The sequence below is a fragment of the Leptonychotes weddellii genome, chromosome 3, assembly GCF_054177405.1.
Source record: "Leptonychotes weddellii isolate Sample4059 chromosome 3, ASM5417740v2, whole genome shotgun sequence".
Classification (NCBI taxonomy): Eukaryota; Metazoa; Chordata; class Mammalia; order Carnivora; family Phocidae; genus Leptonychotes; species Leptonychotes weddellii.
The window spans coordinates 111555151-111573027 of NC_138371.1; the positions used below are offsets into that span (position 1 = coordinate 111555151).

A 17877-nucleotide genomic window follows, 5' to 3' on the forward strand; every position below is an offset into this window, starting at 1 on the left:
AGACCGTACACTCCATTTTTGAAATCTTTATAGGTGGGGGAGAAAAGATACTGGATAAAAGCAAAATAAACACAAAATATTTGAAAACTCCTTACAAATCTTAAACCTGTAAGAAATTCTTTGAATGAGAGCAGTTAATATTGTTAAATAACCAAGCAGTAGGCATTTTGATTGATGTGATGACAATCAAGAACTCTCCTTTAAGAAACTTTGATCTAGCCTTGTACAGCTATTAACTCTCAAAAGCACAAGAGATAGGTTTACTCCAGGCCTCTCTCCCAGAAACAAGATTCCAAAACTTAAATTCACCAGCAGCCATCAGCATCTCAACATATCACCATTTCAATGACCTGAACAGTTGCATAAAAAAGCCAACTATCAGTCAGTCGTTCAGGGATTCATCATTTCAGCTTACAGATACCCAAGACTCCTTCTGTCCCCACCTTCTTTTTGTGATCCAGCTATTTCCACCTCAGAAGATGTCAGGATAAAGAATATATGCTACATGTTAGTAGACCTCTCCATTCCCAATAAATCAGTGCTTGCACTAGTCGTTTCCCATCTTTGGGAGAAGGCTGAAACATTCTAATTTAACTACTTTCTGTCCACCCTGAAGTCTCTCAAATTTTTCTTTCAGAGCTTCAAGATTAAGTATTCAGAAACAAGGCACTCATGATGTAAACAGATCCAAAAGGTACTAAGAGATTGATAAAAAAGGCATTAGAATAATGGTGTCCGTAGCCAAATGGAAAAGTATACGGCACTGGTCATTTAACGCATGCATTATTTTGAAATTTTTAAAAATGATAACAAAGCTAAGGCTCAGATATTAATGTTCCTTAAATGTTCTAGGAATAATAGTGGTAACAGTTGTCTGACCACAGGATACCACACTTTCTCACATCTTGACTAAAACACTGTTCACTTGCCTCTTCATTTAAGCTATTTCTGATTATTATCCAGAAGTAAACTCCAATAGCTAATCTATTTTAAAGTTTCTTAAAATTCTTCTGCACTCATGCTAATTGGAAGAACATGAACAGTAACAACTTTCTTTCTATACTCCATGCAGATACTTCTTTTCCTTCCCTCCCATAATATAACAAATCATGTAAATAAAATGAAGTTAAGTCCTGAAATACCAAAGCCAATTTTGCAGTAATTTAAGAATCAGCTTTAATATTTGGTATATGTTCCAAATTAATATTTTTAAGTCTTTTTCTTTTTTTCTTAATCATCAGTCAAAACTGCCTTCTCAATATGTGGTCAATGCCTTTAAAAAAAAACTATTATTTTGTAACAAGTTATTACACTCTTATTATTTTGTAATGTGCCAGTTCAAATTAACTGTATAGAATTTAAGCATAATTCACCAAATTCTGGGCCATATGTTATCATCATCTAGCAACTGCTATCATCATTCCCCAAAATTCTAAATAAAATTAAGAAAAACATATCTGAACCCTTCCCTACTCTTTTCCTATAGAGTTAACTATATATTCCAACTCAAAGGCTTATTATTCACACACTTACATCAGTGTCCGAGTTTTCTGCTGGTCTCTGATTTGGACAGTCCATGTCTGCTTCAACAGAAGACCCTTCATTCTCCTCAGCGGGGATTTTCTCCACCATAGATGCTGTAGAGATGGTGAAAATGCCATGCGTATTGACTCGCACTTTGACTTTCACTCTAGATTTTTCTCCATCTTTCTGCGCAGAAACATTCTGAACTATGAAACGGCCTAGAACAAAAAGAAATTGGCAATTTTTGAAGTGAATCTAAATGTCTGTAAAGAAGACAAAGACCAAGAAATATAGCTTCACAGTATTGCTATTCCCAAATCTTCCCATTTTCTCTACTAACTGAATTAAGATATATACTATTAACATAAAATAAACTTAGTTGTATGGTATTACTTCAATACTTGGAATTAGTCTTAATATGCTGTAAAACCTTCAAAGGCAAGGCACTCTTGTGATTGTTTTTATTTAACACAGATACTGTAAGATAAGATAACAAGAAGTCCCTGCCTCCTCCTACCCTATTTCTCCAGATGGGTAAGCACAAACTAGACATGAAAATCTGTTAGCTAGTATAAGGCAGAGATCTCATATGATACCAAGAACCGGATGCATTTTAATCCTACAGGGTCTTTAGGGAATACTTTTTCTGACTGAATAATCAAAACATTTTCCTAGGTCTTAAATAGGAGAGGTTTTGATAAAACCTGTTACCAAAGCCTAAAATTATTATGCAAAATACAGCAGTTCCAGAGCATTACTGAGTAGGAGTTAAAAGTATGGACTCTGACCCAGTCTCTGGGCTTGAATCCTGGCCATGTAACCTACTGCAAGTTATTTCAGTTATCTATGCTTCTGTGGACTGAGCTGGTGTTTACAATGAGCATGTAAAACTGCAGTACCAAGTGCTACGTGTTAGCTGTATCATCTCCACTAATAGCCTTCTTATTCCAGAGGCCACTAAACCAAAATTAAGTATTCTGAATCTAGTATGTGTAAAATACTATATGGGATTTGACATTTTTATATTTAAGGTGCTGTTTACACAAACACAGAAAGTTACAGATTTAATTACCAGGTCAGTGAAAGATGTTGGAGTAAACGTTCAATAATTATCAAATCACTGGAGCTCAGGAAATGATTACTGTAAGACCCATTTAAAGAAACAGCATTTACTGTGGGGTATCCGAGATGAGTTAGAGGACGGAGAGAGATGTAAGATCGTTCTTTAAGTATGTGCGAGCTTTTCAGTTTTGGTGATAACATATTGATTTGGTGTCATACTAAAAAGCTTCGATTTTATCCTTTGCACGATGGGAAATTAACGCATAGAATCCAACCTATTAAAATTTCTCTCTATTCAACAATTTCTCAAGCTAATTTCCTAGCAATAAATTCGTAAAAACTGTTTAAAAACAAAACAAAAAAAACAACAAAAAACCTCTTCTGTGCCGAACATTTTTAGTCTTAAGTGGTAAGAAAGAAAACACAACTGGTCAGGTTAGACTTCTTCAAACAACTTCGTTATGAAAAAGTATGGGGCAACGGTGAGTCCTGAACAGATCTTGCAATATTGGCAAACTTTACCCTCAGCCTGGGAAAGACACACGGCCACTCAGGAAGAGATCTGTAGCTCTCCCATAAATTTCCAGTTAGTAAGAGTCAAAACAGATGGAGAGTGCCAAACCTCTCAAGGAAAAATGTACCAAAAAAGATGTACTTTTAAAAGAGATTACAATGTATGGTGATTAACATTTAATAAAATAAAATTTAAAAAAAAGAGAGATTACAATAGAAAGGTACATTTGAGAAGCTACTGCGATGGTTTCTGAGCCAGGTTTTAAATTAGAAGTAACAACAACAACAACAACAAAAAAATTAGAAGTAACATTCCATCTAGAAGAAAGGTTAATATTAAAAACAGGTGGTAATCCTTTAAGTAGAGACTGTATCAGAAGAGAAAAAAGACTGACATGTTCCTAAACACAGATACGTGGACATAACAGCAGCACTAAGCAAGTCGTTCCATCTTTACAGGCCAACTTATTCATCAATAAAAGGAAGAGATTTCTTCATCACCATTATTGTAAATTGACAACGTCTTTACATGGAATTATGTTCTACTCAACGTCACTGAGAAGAAAAATTTTTACTTTGGTACACTAAGTCTTTAAAAGCGTAAACACACAAAATTAATTGCTTACCTATTTTTGCTTCTGGATATGGAACTCCTTGAGGATCAGAATAGAAAGCTTCTAGCTCAAAAGGTCCCCTTCTCAAGAAAGTGAGAACTTTGGAGAAAGGAGCCGCATGGTTTCGACTAAATACTTCATGGACCCTAGAGGAAAGGAAAAGGCATTCAGTATTCCAAGCACTTAAGCTTACTATGCTACACAAAATGCAATAAATGCTCTGAAATCTCCATCAATTCTATCTCACCATTTATTAACACCAAAATGAGAGAAATATTTCAAAAGGTTTGATTGTTCAAAGATCCCAATTAATCAGACCCTCAAATGTAAAAGTCATTTGTTAATTTTTTCATGCTTATATTAAAATAATTATCTGAATAAAGTTATCTTCTGCTACATACCCTTCAGTATCTTCTGAATCATGGTTCCACACCAGAGATATTGGAAAAGGAACTGCATCTGTGATGGAAAATTCTCTAACTTTAAATGCCGGGGAAAGAATTGCACACTTTAAAAGAAAAAAAGAAAGGATTATCATAAGATCATGAATAACTGCACTCACCTTTTAATATAAAACTCAATTCAAATTGGATGGTAAGTTTAAATTCAAAATCAAAATTGCTTATAGTATACATCGTAAGTATAAAGGATTTAACATCTAAATACTATGCCAATCACTAAATATAGACTGATAATACAATGAATCTTAGGACAACAATTGTTGACTAGTAACAAGTTTCATAGGAGCTTAGGAAAAAAAACACCGGCTTTGCCAGAAATGCCCTGATAGCAATTTCAATTACAAGCTGTATCACTTTTGAATCTGTGTATATATCCACACACAGCTCGGTCCACATCACCTTTCAAATGTCTAAGAAACTGAAAAAGGATAAAACCCAAAATGTTCATATTTTCAGGTAGTTTTATGAAGGAAGCAGTGGTAAATTCAAATTTGAGGTGGAAAACACCCACCCCGACAGGTGGATGTGGACTAGTCACATAAAATTGACTAAATACACGACTAAACTAAAGGTCAATCTCTGATTAGCATAAGATCCTTCAAAAGAGAGGCCAAAATAAGCTCTACCTCTAACGAAATGATCAACTTCCAATGTTTTGGGGAATTAGAGACTCAGTTAAGGAGGTACACTCCATTATCAAGGAAAAAGCAAAACTAAAAACCCCATGATGCATCATGTGGGTACAATGGATTATCAGCAATAATGAGCACATATTCTTCCTTTTTAGAGCATTAAGTATAGTCCAGGGCGCCTGGGTAGCTCAGTTGGTTAAGCGACTGCCTTCGGCTCAGGTCATGATCCTGGAGTCCTGGGATCGAGTCCCACATCAGGCTCCCCCAGCTCTATGGGGAGACTGCTTCTCCCTCTCCCTCTGCCTGCCACTCCCCGTCTGCTTGTGCTCTCTCTGTTAAATAAATAAAATCTTAAACAAAAAAAAAAGGTATTAAGTATAGTCCTTCTAAAAATCTTTGTGTACAGAAACTCTTGCTATTTTGTATTAAAAATAATTGTGCTAACTAGATTAAAATTTTAGCCTAGTGATGGGTATTAAAGAGGGCACGTTCTGCATGGAGCACTGGGTGTTATATGCAAACAATGAATCATGGAACACTACATCAAAAACTAATGATGGTGATTAACAGAACATTAAAAAAAAATTAAGCACAGATACCCTGAAACTTCAGTTAAAACTACTTGGTGACTATAATATTATCCTAAATATAAAGATTAATTCTCTTATCAATAACTTCTAGTTTTGGTGCTTTCGCTTTGCCACACTTAAGCCTCTGAGTGGCCTTCTTACTTGATAAGCAAGTTATAATCCATTTGGAGGAGGAGGAAGAGCTATTTCCTAAAACCACTTGTTAACTAATACTGTCAGTCCTGCAAATTTTCCCCCGAATCATTTCCTCATTACACCACACTGCCGTTCTAATTCCCCTCTATGTGCTTTGGAACTACTCATTCGTGCTTCACTGTTGTGTTTCCTGTGTCCCCTCAGAATCATGCCTGCTCCTGATCTGCAGTTTAAAAACATCAGCTGCAAATTTCCTTTCATCAAAAATTTCCTGGATGCTCCAGATCTGAAGATCCTTGTTTCCCCACAGCCTTCTGGCTGTGTTTGCAAGTGAACTCCCTTGTGATAGCTAATGAGACACAGGGCTTTGCTTACTATATAACCCCACCACAATGAAATACGGCCGAAATGGTTTAAGGAATGAGCACCAAGAGAGAGAAGGGCTGAGCAAAAAGTACCTGTAGTGCACATCCTCTAGCTACTGCTTCATCCGCATTGAGGGTTGTGCTGATATCCTTTCCAAAGAATCTGGCAATTTTTTCCTTCACAGCTGGAATTCGCGTAGTGCCTCCAACTATCTCCACAGCACTCACATCTTCCACTTTGAGCTGAGTTTGTTCCATCAGAGAGTGTAGGGGATCTTCTACCTTTTGCAGGAGGTCAGCACAGAGTTCTTCAAATTGTGCCCTTGGCAAGCAAGAGGAACACTATAAATCTCTAGAAACATTATCTTAAAGCCAATATTCTGCCTGTTTTTTTTTTTTTTTAAATAATATTAACCCAGTGAATTTCTTTTTCCTTCAACAACCTCTCTTCCACATGGGCCAAGTTTAACTGTAATCTTTAACTTTTAAAAAATATATAAATATACAAAACAGGTGCAGAAAAGAAATGGGGGAAAAATTAGTTCTACTGGTATTACCGGGGGGAAAAATCACTTTTAAATTAAGATTGCCGTTTTAGGGGCACCTGAGTGGCTCAGTCATTAAGTGTCTGCCTTTGGCTCAGGTCATGATCCCAGGATCCTGGGATCGAGCCCCGCATTGGGCTCCCTGCTCCGCGGGAGGCCTGCTTCTCCTTCTCCCACTCCCCCTGCTTGTGTTCCCTCTCTCGCTGTGTCTCTGTCAAATAAACAAAATCTTAAAAAAAAAAAAAAAAGACTGCTCTTTTCTTCCTAAAAGTTTTTTTGTGAAGCCATTATTCAATTACTGGCCTAGAAAGACTAAGAGATGATAAATACCAAAAAGACTCCATCATGAGGGCACTTAGCAAAGATCTTTTTAAAAAACTTCTTTGCATGGGGCACCTGGGTGGTTCAGTTGGTTAAGCATCCAACTCTTGATTTCGGCTCAGGTCATGATCTCAGGATTGTGGGATCGAGCCCCACATCGGGCTCCCTGCAGGGCATGGAGCCTGCTGAGGATTCTCTCTCCCCCTCTGCCCCTATCCCCACTCTAAAATAAATAAAAAACAACCTCTTTGCAGAAGTGATCCTAGTTTCTAATGGTGTGAACAGTCCTAGTGTATAGCATATAATCTTGAAATGTGGGCCAAGACTCTCAACACCACAGCTAGACTGACATCTGGGTTATAGTTTCATCAGCAAGAAATTTCTTCTATTTAATCTAGCAGAATTCAAGACGCACCTGTTCATCTTTCCCGAAACATCTTTGTCATTCATAAAGCACTCGATATTCAGTGGTAGGTCTGTGCTGTTAGAGCTCATTAGCTTTTTCAATTTTTCACACTCTTGATACAGACGAAGAAGTGCTCGTATTTTGGATTTTGCATCCAACTTGTACTTAGTTTTAAATTCTGCACAAAAATATTCCACTAACTTTTCATCAAAGTTTTTTCCTCCTAAGAAAGGATCAAAGGCTGTTCCCAGTACCTAATTTAGTTAAAACAAATAATTTGGTTATTTTCAATCATATTTTTAACTAAAACCTTAAATACTGCTACTCAAACAACTAAAGACATCAAGACTTCTACTTAAATTACTACACGAAATCCAAGTTAAGAGAAATGTTACTACCAAAGCCACATGAAATGCTAAATTTCTGATTTACTTTTAATGAAACATAGAAGATAATCTTAAAAAGCTGCTCTTTCTTAAGCAAGAATACTTACGAGTATGCTAAGATAATTACATCATCATTATGGAGAGCAACCTTGGGAATAATTCCTTATTAATATTACCCAAAACTCTTCATTGCCAAGAAGCAAAGCTGCTTAAAGTAATGACAAATACAACACAATTAATATGTTTTGGTCACTGAGTTCCAATTTATGACTTTACCTTCAATTTTCCCTTGTTAAAGGCACAGGCAGACACTTGAAAAGCTGAGTGTCCCATATCAACAAAAACCACAATCCGAGGTTTCTCATCCAGGCCTGGAAGATCCTGCTTATAAATTCCATAATTCAAAGCCACTACAAAAAAATAATTGTTTTAATTCTTTGGTTCACATTTTCTTAGGAATTTCATCATTACCAAAATAATTATACATGCAGGAAATTTGACTATACTTCAAACACTTAAAGGTGAACACATTCCTTTTATACCTGGACTTTGAACTAATTTTCATGGCATCAATAACTTTTTCCCTTTCTGATTTTAGAACAATGCTCTATCACTTTTCAATGTATGAAGAGATGTGACAGAGAAAATGTACAAGGTGTGAATACAATGAAATGTAACCACAAACAGTAACAGGCTCATCACACAATACTTACATTTGAACCACAACCTGCCAGGAGACTGCTTATCCAAAAAAATTAAGAATTTAATATACAACTACAGCAACTGCAGTTCCTACCAATTTCTTTCCAGGTCCAAGGCAAATAACTGATCTACCTTAAAGAGACTGTTAGCTTTTTCTGAGCTTTGAAACCACTGTATTTCAAAATACATATACCCTAAGAACACATCTTTATCGATACTTTAGCTAGGAGTTTTAAAACACATATTAGATTTGGAAGACATATATATATCAGATATAAAACACGTGTATATTAGATATACACTGGAAAAAAGTCTTACTTGCTTTGTCTGAATACACTAAATTGTAACTGACCTTTTGTTCACCTGTAATCATAAAAAACTAGTAAAGGTTCTAGGAGGAAGGAATAGTGATTGCTTTGTTTACACTGTATCTGTACCTACACAATGCCTGGCAAATGATACAGTTTAAGTCAATATTTGATAAAAGATGAATGATCAGTGACTAACTGCATATATTCAGGAAATGTAGAAGGGAAAAACTTTTAATCAATGCTTATAGTCAGGGCAGTTGTGAAACCCCAAATCTTAAGGTTTGGGGAAAACTTAACTATTAAAACTATGTAAGGAAATAGAAAATTAAATCCAACATACATAACTCAAAAGATTAAAATATATATATAAAAGAATTTCTTAATGAAAACAGAATCAAACCTGACAAAGTGCCAATTTCTCATTAGACATAAGCATCTGAAAAGTTAGAATTCTTTAATTTCAAATCTAACCCATACTTTTTACTAGGCTATGTTTCTACAAGTACATGAAAAAGTGTTTGGTTATGATACCTGATGTGTCTTAACTCTAGCTTTGATAGTATATTCACTTCTACATAAAAATAGTTTTTTTTTCCTTACCAGCTGTCATGTCATTCATAAGTCGCAGGCAGTTTAGGCCAACTATTTGTGCAGCATCTAATACAGATCGCCTCTCAGCATCTGTGAAGAAAGAGGGGACCTACCAACAAGAAAGGAAAGAATTTTAACTTGTCTAGAATACACACATACAAATTCCTCACAACCACTTATAATGAATTAACAACAGTTCAACTAAATAGGTGCCTAGTGAAGTCATAAACATAAATAGAACTTTAGACTTAATGTCTAGCAAGTTCCTTAACTTAAAGAATAACTACTTGAAAAAAAATTGCCCCAAAATTGTAATCTTTACTGTAACCAAATTTTATTTATTTTATTTATTTATTTATTTATTATTTATTTATTTTTATTCATAAGAGTCAGAGAGAAAGAGAGAGAGAGAGGCAGAGGCAGAGGAAGAGGGAGAAGCAGGCTCCCCGCCTAGCAGGGAGCCCGATGCAGGACTCGATCCCAGGACCCCGGGATCATGACCTGAGCCGAAGGCAGACGCTTAACCATCTGAGCCACCCAGGCGCCCTACTGTAACCAAATTTTAATCCAAAATAAAAATCAGGAGTATTCACTAAGATATATTGACAATTACTCCTATCTAACAGAAAGCTTTAAGCATTTGAAATACCATTTCTAAGCCAGACCTAAATTTCTGACAGCTGGAGATCACAATGTTAAGTCAACATTTAATGTTAAATGTAATTGCACTACAGATAAATACTTCAGGAACTTAAAGAAAATACGGAGCTAATTCTGGCATATGCCACTGCCCTATAGTTTTGCTATTCATTGCATTTAAGCATTAATAGATGATGGGGGACCTTCTAATTCTGTAGACCTGTTAAGATTACAAAAACATTTTTAGGCAAAGCCTGTTGATATTCTTAAAAGAAAGAAAAGCAAAAACAGCTCAAGGGATGGGATGAAGTTTCTTATGGTGCTGACTTGTGCTTCCAGCTAGGTTAATTCTTTTGATCGCTTTCTAGGACATCACTTTAACTAGGACACTCTTCAGGAAGAGCATCTAACAATACAGCCATAGAATCACTTAACTAGAAAGTACCGAAGAGAAAACTTAGTACAGCGGCTTTCATTTTTTCCCCAAAGTATTTGTAGCTGTTTCAGAAAGAGAGGCAAGAGCAAAAGTCAGGGCAGTTGTGATCACCTTTCAAATCAGGAACACTGCTTTCATCAGTTTTCTATATTGCTTATTAAAAAAAAAAAAAAAAAAAGGAAGAACCACTGACTTATAACTTATTCTTTAATTTTACCAGATATTAATTTTTTTTTCCAAGAGACAGCCAGATACTCTTTCAGAACACCTTCTGTCTTGCAAGGGCACTAGGAGAAATTTTAAGCCTCTGCCTCTATTCTTTCATATCCTAGGGCACACTGCCATAAAAGCTTCTGAATGGTCTGGGCAGGCCACACTGCCCATGGTTATAATTCAAAGACCATGAATGATGCAGGGAAGTCCATCACAGACTGTCTTGGTCCAGGACATAACCACAGATGATCAAAAAGAGACCCTAGACATTTGGGAGAGAATGTCCCGCTGCCTTTTTGGTATCCAAATAAAAGATGACTTTTGTCCATTTCAAATATTCCTTGATAACCTACCAACTGTCCATAAAAATCTTAAGTTTTGGGGCGCCTGGGTGGCTTAGTCAGTTAAGCATCTGCCTTTGGCTCAGGTCATGATCCCAGGGTCCTGGGATCGAGTCCCGCATCGGGCTCCCTGCTCAGCGGGGAGTCTGCTTCTCCCTCTCCCTCTGCCTCTCTCCCCACTTGTGCTCTCCATCTCTGTCTCTCAAGTAAATAAATAAAATCCTAAAATATCTTAGGTTTTGTCACTACTGGGAGGTGACATTGTAAAACTTCTAATGAACTGGTTCTCAACTGACAGCAGAACTCTGAAAACTTCCCATTAAGTATACAAACTGTCTAACAGTATGTTAACTGCCTTAGAACAACCCCCCATTCAACTAGTCAGTCTCTTTTTCCAAGGAGCCCCACAGGAGATTCTGATTTGCACCTCTAGTCAAGAACCTCTGCAACTTCTTGCTAAAAATACCACTCAAACATACTCTGAAATGCTCCCGAACACTATGCTAATGTAGTCCAGTAGGATTTTGATCTCTAGTAATAGAACAGCTTTCACACATTTAATACTTAAGAGTAGCAAAAAAGGCAAATTAAAATAAAACACACTGCCTTGCTGAATTCTACTTACTGAAATAACACAATCTGTTACTGGTTTCTTGAGGTTGTTTTCAGCAGTTTCCTTTAACTTAGTCAACAGCATGGCTGTTATCTGCTCCACGCTAAAGAGATGTTCTTCATCCATGTACATTACCTATATTGAGGAAAGAAAATAAACATTGTAGTACTTAAAGCTACATTCTAATACTAACTTCCAAATATTATTACATATTCTCTTCCAGAAAACCTTTATTGGTACAGCTGTTAGAAAAGAAGAAAGGAAAGAGAAGAAAAAAAAAGAAGAAAGAACTTTTCTTTAGAGATGAAGAGAAGAAAAAAAGCTAAGGCAGATTTTTCCTCTACCTAAAGTACTAGTCAAAACATTATAGGAAGTAGTAAATTTCCACTCTAACTGAAGAGATGAATCACTGTGACAAATATTATTTGGTGTAGATCCCAAGACAGGAACGTTTCTGCTAGTTTAAAAACAGATTTCTGGTTGTATTACACTATTGCTCTCCAAACAACTGCAACTGGGCATGGCTTGTTGTCATGGCTTTTGTTTGATAAAACAAGACAACTGAGGTTTTTTTTAACCACCCCTAAGGAAACCTATATTTCAATAATTATAAGGAAGCTATGAGACAATTTAAGTTATAGCAGTATATTTTTGAATAATTTTCAGACATTAAAACATACTTACAGTTTACAAGAACTTGACCAAAAAAAAAGATCTCATCTAATTAAGAACTTTAAATTAAATGTTTATTAGGAATTAAGGGTTTTGTTTTTTTTTTCCTGTAGGTGAATTCCATTTCCTACTAAGGACTCTAAGGTTGCCCAGTTATATTACCTTTATTCCAACTCCACCATTTTTCATTGGAACCAAATCATAACTTAAGTTTTCCTTCTCCTTTTGAATGAAGGGGTCACTGAATGCTCGGCCATGAAACCTTTTGAAGTTAGACACTGTATTGTTTGCATGAGTGATTTGCTGCAAAAGAAATCAGAAAATTTTTTTTCCTAATTGGAACATCTATCAGCTATTACAATTTTATAGAAAGTCAATTGTACAACTCAAACCATTAAGAACATAAACAACTTTCTCCGCAACCCCAGGAAATGCCAGAAGGTAGGCAGTGAGAGGGAACAGAAGGCAATACTGTCAGCACAGACTTTTAAAAAGATTTCAAAATCTGCAAGATAAAATCAAAGATGGTGAAACTATCACTAAAGCCCTGAACAAACCAAGAACTGCATCCCTTTATTTCATTCCTTCCCCCCCCCCGAACTTGTAAGTTTTATACCCAATGTATAAATGAATAAGGAGATCTAGAAGCACTACAGGGCAAATTACATTTAAAAAAAAAAGTGGTTACAGTCTAATAAATTGCTAAGTGGTCAGAATAAACATTTTGTGCCACAAAATACAAGGATTGGGACAATAATGGAATGTTAATTATCTATACCCAAAAGCAGAAGAGGTTAGAGGATAATTCAAGAAGTTTCTAAGTGACTTAATGCTTTCAACTGCATATTTTTGATGATTAGGCTCTGGATTGAAAAGTCCCACACTCCACAGTATGTTTCACTCACAGAAGTCAGCAGTGGGAACTTTATTTAAAATACAGAAATAATTCAAAGACTAAAAACTGAGACTTCTGAAATAATGAAAATCCCCAAACAGTTAACTATTTACTGTTTTCTCTGGTCCACTTCTTCTAAAGGGAGGACTACAAGTTGGCAGTACTAGTTTTTCAAACAACACAGAATTGAAGCATGTTTATATACTAAAATTCCCTGTGATTCTGAAACTGACTTGAGGTAGATCTAGTAACCTATAGGCTAGATCTGGGTCTCTATTGACTCTCTTCATATAATTACAAAAAATGCAACAGAATTTTATGTCTGGAATTATCAATATTCTAAATGGCCATATTCAGGAAGACAGTTACTTCACTAATGTGTTTCTTTCCTTTTGAGTATATTATTTTGAGTGTACATAGCTATTTTTCTCTTTTTTTTCTTCTTTTATCTTGTATCTCTTCCAACTAGCCTTATTATAGTCTTCCAGGGTTTAGAATTTTGTTTCTGTTTCAGCAATACTATTTTCTGTATTTAAAAGAACTTTTCAGTCTCTCTTTAAAAGCCTCTCAGAAGAGATTTCATATTTCATATTCTTTTCCTTTATTTTTTCCTCCCCAAACCTAAGGGCTCACCAGTTACAACGTGAGGCCCACGTGGGAGGGGCATACATAAATTTTCTAGTCACATTAAGTAACAGGCGAAATTAATTTCAGTAACTTATTTTAAAGCCTAATAGATCCAGGGTGCCTGGGTGGCTCAGTCGGTTAGGCGTCTGCCTTCGGCTGAGGTCATGATCCCGGGGGTCCTGGGATCGAGCCCCACGTCAGGCTCCTCGCTCTGCAGGGAGCCTGCTTCTCCCTCTCCTCCCCACTTGTGCTCTCTCTCATTATCTCTGTCTCTCTCTCTCAAATAAGTAAATAAAATCTAAAAATTAAAAAATTAAAAAAAAAAGCGTAATAGATCCAAAATACTGTCATTTCAACATGTACTCAATATAAAATATTAAGAAGATACTTTATTTCCTTTTAAGACTTCAAAATCTCATGTGTATTTCATACTTACTTCACATTTGTACATTTCAAGTGTACCTAATGGCTACCCTAATAAGACAGCACAGGTCTATATAGAAAGTTCTCCCAGTCTTACCTTAATTATTAAATAACCTGAAAATGCTTTTAAATACAGAACTTCTAGAAGGAATCTTTAACTCTTAAATGCGTATCATAAGAAATTACACATGAAAGAAGTTCAAGTGTCTTATTTATAATTTTTAAAAATTAGATAAATTAGAAGGTAGCAAAACTATTAAAAATTAAGGCTGGCAGATTAGAACACTAAGGTAGATCTTGGGAAAAGAAGAACGGAACAGAAGGAAAAATAGCCATCTAAGGGCTCATAAAGAATACTCACATTACATTTCTAAAACTCAAAAATATATACGCTTAGATATTTCATACTCTTGTATGCCCTTGAGATTTTACCTTGAAAATCTCCCCCTTAAAAATGACCAGAATTCTCTTAAAGAACATACCTGGTTTTTGGCTGCAACTCCAATTGTTCTGTTTTTTGATCCAAATGATATGACTGATCTAGAAGATATACAAACCGCGTGTCTCAAAACTGTTAAAAGGCATAGATGTGGACATCTTTAACTGACAAGAACATACAAATTTCTTACCCATGGGGGGGTGGAGGACAGCGTAACTATAGCACAACTTTGGACTCTAAAGCTTTGGTCAGATACTCAGTGGAAGTCTGCTTAATCGCTACTCTGAGAATCCAATCTAGGTGGCCATCTTACCCAAAAAAGTCTGCTCATGGTTCAGGGGGCATTTTCCAATACCTCAAGTACCAGTATAATTCTCCAGATGCCCAATCATTAGAAAGTGCACATGAACTCTGAAAATACTTTGAATAAAAGCTATCATTAACTTGGCCTTATATACATGATTATCAAAATTCATGGTGTAATTCCACTTCTCGGTTAGCAACTCTGTACAAATCTAAGTATCACTGTCATACCCATTGCTGTTCTATATATACACCACTGGCCTCTTTAGGATCAAAGGGTTTATATAAACCCAAACAAGTGGCCCTAAGTTAGGTTTTTGGAGTTTAAAAGCACAAGAGGGGGTCTTATATGCAAGACTCTACTTAATGAAGCCAACTAAAAATGACACAGAGCAACGACCACAGCAGAACAGAGTTGAGAGAAAGGAGTGAGTAATTAGTTACATTAAGTCAGAAGAGATGAAAAATGACTTCTGTGAGACAGCCATCTCAGCAATAGAAATGGAATGGCAGCACAGAACAGAGAGAAACTCAAAGTCTTGTCAGGAGGAGGTAAGCAAATTAGGTTTTCAATCAGAGAGCAGGTAGGAGTAATAGTGTGATGAACAAAATGGGAATATGCGGAGGGCATTAAACACCAGGCTAAATCAACTTTAAATTTGCTAGTAAGGAAACACCCTAAATCTAAATTATCTGAGCAGGTGCTAAATAGCATCCTAAAAGCCAGAGAAGTGCTCAAGCAAAGGCTAGAACCTTCCAAAAACAGTGTATCATTCTAGCCTCAGAGTAAACTATTCACTTGCAGAACGACTTAACTCATTTTCCACACTGAAATTAATACTGGCCAATGCAAATGAGTCAAACATCTATTAGATCAAAAGACTAAAGGGAATTCCAAGCTGCCTTCGGTTTACCCTTTTTAGAGAAATATCTGTTGTCTTTACTTTCACAGTGGTCAATACAGCCACATACCCATTTTTTCCTACTCTCATCTGAACAGCTTTTCTTCCTTTTATCGGATCAAAGAGAACAAAGATGTAAACTGTACCTAAGCACGAAAGCCTGACATAGTGTCTTTCTTACTATACTCCAATTACAGAGCCCTTTACACAGCTAAAGAACAGACTAAATTTGCAAATACGTAAAATCATGAAATAAGTATTCCCAAGGCTACTCGTTGTCAAATATTTGCTTATTTTCTGATTTTCCATTCACTTTAATAAATGGCCATCTGTACTCAAATCGTGACATACACAGTCATTCTACCTTTGGGCCTTAATGTCTCATTCTACGCTTTTTATCTTGGGTTTAAGGCATTTAAAAAATAAACACCTACATTAATTTTCCCGAGAAGCAATTGTTTTCATTAATGTACAGGCAGGCATGTTTGCATGTATCATCTTCAGAAAATAAGCCCCCCGAAAAAGTTGCTTTAATAAAATGTTACCTTTGCCCACCCCGTGCCGCTATAGAATATTTAATTCAGTGATAACATTCATCCCCGAGTTCTAGCACAAAACTGTGCAATTCTCATTTTATCTCCTTTATTTAAACTGTGCAAAATTAATAAACTAGAACACGATTTAGGATTCCCCTTGAATGGCGCTCATAAAATGAGCAAAAGAACGTTTACATCTTCACAAATGATCCCAGGCACTAAGGCGGACAGCGTTAGCAACCAAAAGTGCGCACGAAGAGGTATCTATGAAAGGAGGGATTCTGCGGTCGCTAACAACAGACCGCCCGCTCACTGGACAAGCAGCAGCATACAGGCTCTGGAAGCTTCCAGTTCATTTCGAGATTCACAATGCGGAAGAAAAAGCTCAGCAGCCCCGCAACTGCGGTGCGCAAAGATATGCTCCGCGGGAGGGGGACAAGCTGGGGGCGGCACAGGCAGCGAGAAGCCGCGTGGGGAAACGGGGGCGGCCGCGGAAAGAGCGAACTGAGGCCTGCCAAGAAAAGGAACGAAATCGCGGGTTTGAGCGCAGCCCGCCCCCGAAGCGACCACCCTGGGCCACTCCGCTCTAGGACTTCTCTTGGCCCCGTGAATCGCCAAGACCCCCTCCTCTCCCAGTCCTGGCGGCAAGCCCCCACCCCTACTCTTGGGCAAGCGTCCTGCCCTACCCGGCCGCCGGTACCCAGACCCTACGGAGGAGCGCTCCGCTCCCCACATCGCCTTCCGATCGGCCCGGCGCTCCGCCGCCAGCGTGCAAGCCCCGGGTCCCCACGTTCCCCAGCCCCCGCCGGCTTTCTCTCCTCACTCCACAGTCTCTCCTAGCACCCCCGCAGGCTCCCACTTACGGGGTGCACCGGTCGCTGAACTCGTTGGCGATGGTCTCGATGCCCCCGGCCCGGGCCACCGCAATGTAGCAGCTCTGCGAGCCAACATCCAGCCCCACCACCGACATGGCCGGCTCGCGGTCCGCCTCCGCCTGGGCTCTGGGTCTGGCTCTGCGTCCTCCGACCGCCCGCCCGCTCCTTCCGCAGCCGCTTCTTGCCCCGGCCGCGCGCGGCTCCTGCGGAGTCCGACCGCTCCTCTGTCACTCGGACGGACACACGGACAGTCGGCCTGGCTGGCGCCTCCGGCTTCCTGGGGACAGTGGTAGCTCCCAGACGACTAAGCACTGGGGAAAGCGGTGATCGGTCTCCGCAGGTAGCTCCGCAAGCTCGGGCTGACTGCCTCGATCCGCACCCACGGCTCACCGGCGCGGCGCTGAACTACCGACCCAGAAGGGGAGGTCCCAATTCCTCAGCCTTATGTATCGCACTGATCAGAACTTTCCAGAATCTGCGGCATTTACTCACCGGCGCCTCCACCGGCCCCTCCACGTGCCACTTCCGCTTCCTTTTTCTCGAGCCTTCTCGAAAGATTCTACCCAATGGGTGGCTGGTCCCTCTGGGGACGGCCGCGGTTGCCATAGTGGCAGAAAAGCCGCCCCGGCGTTATTGGCTCAAGCCGGCCAGGCTGACCCACCTAGGTCCCCGCCCGCCGTAACCACAGGCTCTTTGCTGTCCTAATAAAACGGACAATGAAGAATGGAAAAATGGAAAATCGTAATCTTCACAATTTACTACTGGGTGATGGTATCCGACCCTGAGAGGCTGATCGGGCGGAGAC

The 17877-nt window shown here is 38.3% G+C and overlaps 1 protein-coding gene across 3 annotated transcripts in view; it reads right to left on the minus strand.

Annotated features, from left to right (window-relative positions):
* The window catches only part of HSPH1 (heat shock protein family H (Hsp110) member 1), a 467085-nt gene extending 449488 nt beyond the window's left edge, over positions 1-17597 (minus strand). The window contains exons 1-11 of one of the 3 annotated variants that reach the window (XM_081814803.1): positions 17061-17597; positions 14500-14557; positions 12235-12375; positions 11413-11535; positions 9168-9267; positions 7831-7964; positions 7178-7422; positions 5990-6218; positions 4115-4221; positions 3726-3859; positions 1534-1742 (exon numbers count right to left, since the gene is read on the minus strand). In XM_081814803.1, coding sequence (XP_081670929.1) covers positions 1534-1742; positions 3726-3859; positions 4115-4221; positions 5990-6218; positions 7178-7422; positions 7831-7964; positions 9168-9267; positions 11413-11535; positions 12235-12375; positions 14500-14557; positions 17061-17167 — 1587 coding nt within the window. In that variant the 5' untranslated portion in view covers positions 17168-17597. The remainder of the gene's footprint in view (positions 1-1533; positions 1743-3725; positions 3860-4114; positions 4222-5989; positions 6219-7177; positions 7423-7830; positions 7965-9167; positions 9268-11412; positions 11536-12234; positions 12376-14499; positions 14558-17060) is intronic. The other 2 variants (XM_081814802.1, XM_081814801.1) reach the window with 2 other exon arrangements.
* Between the last annotated feature and the right edge of the window lie 280 nt (positions 17598-17877).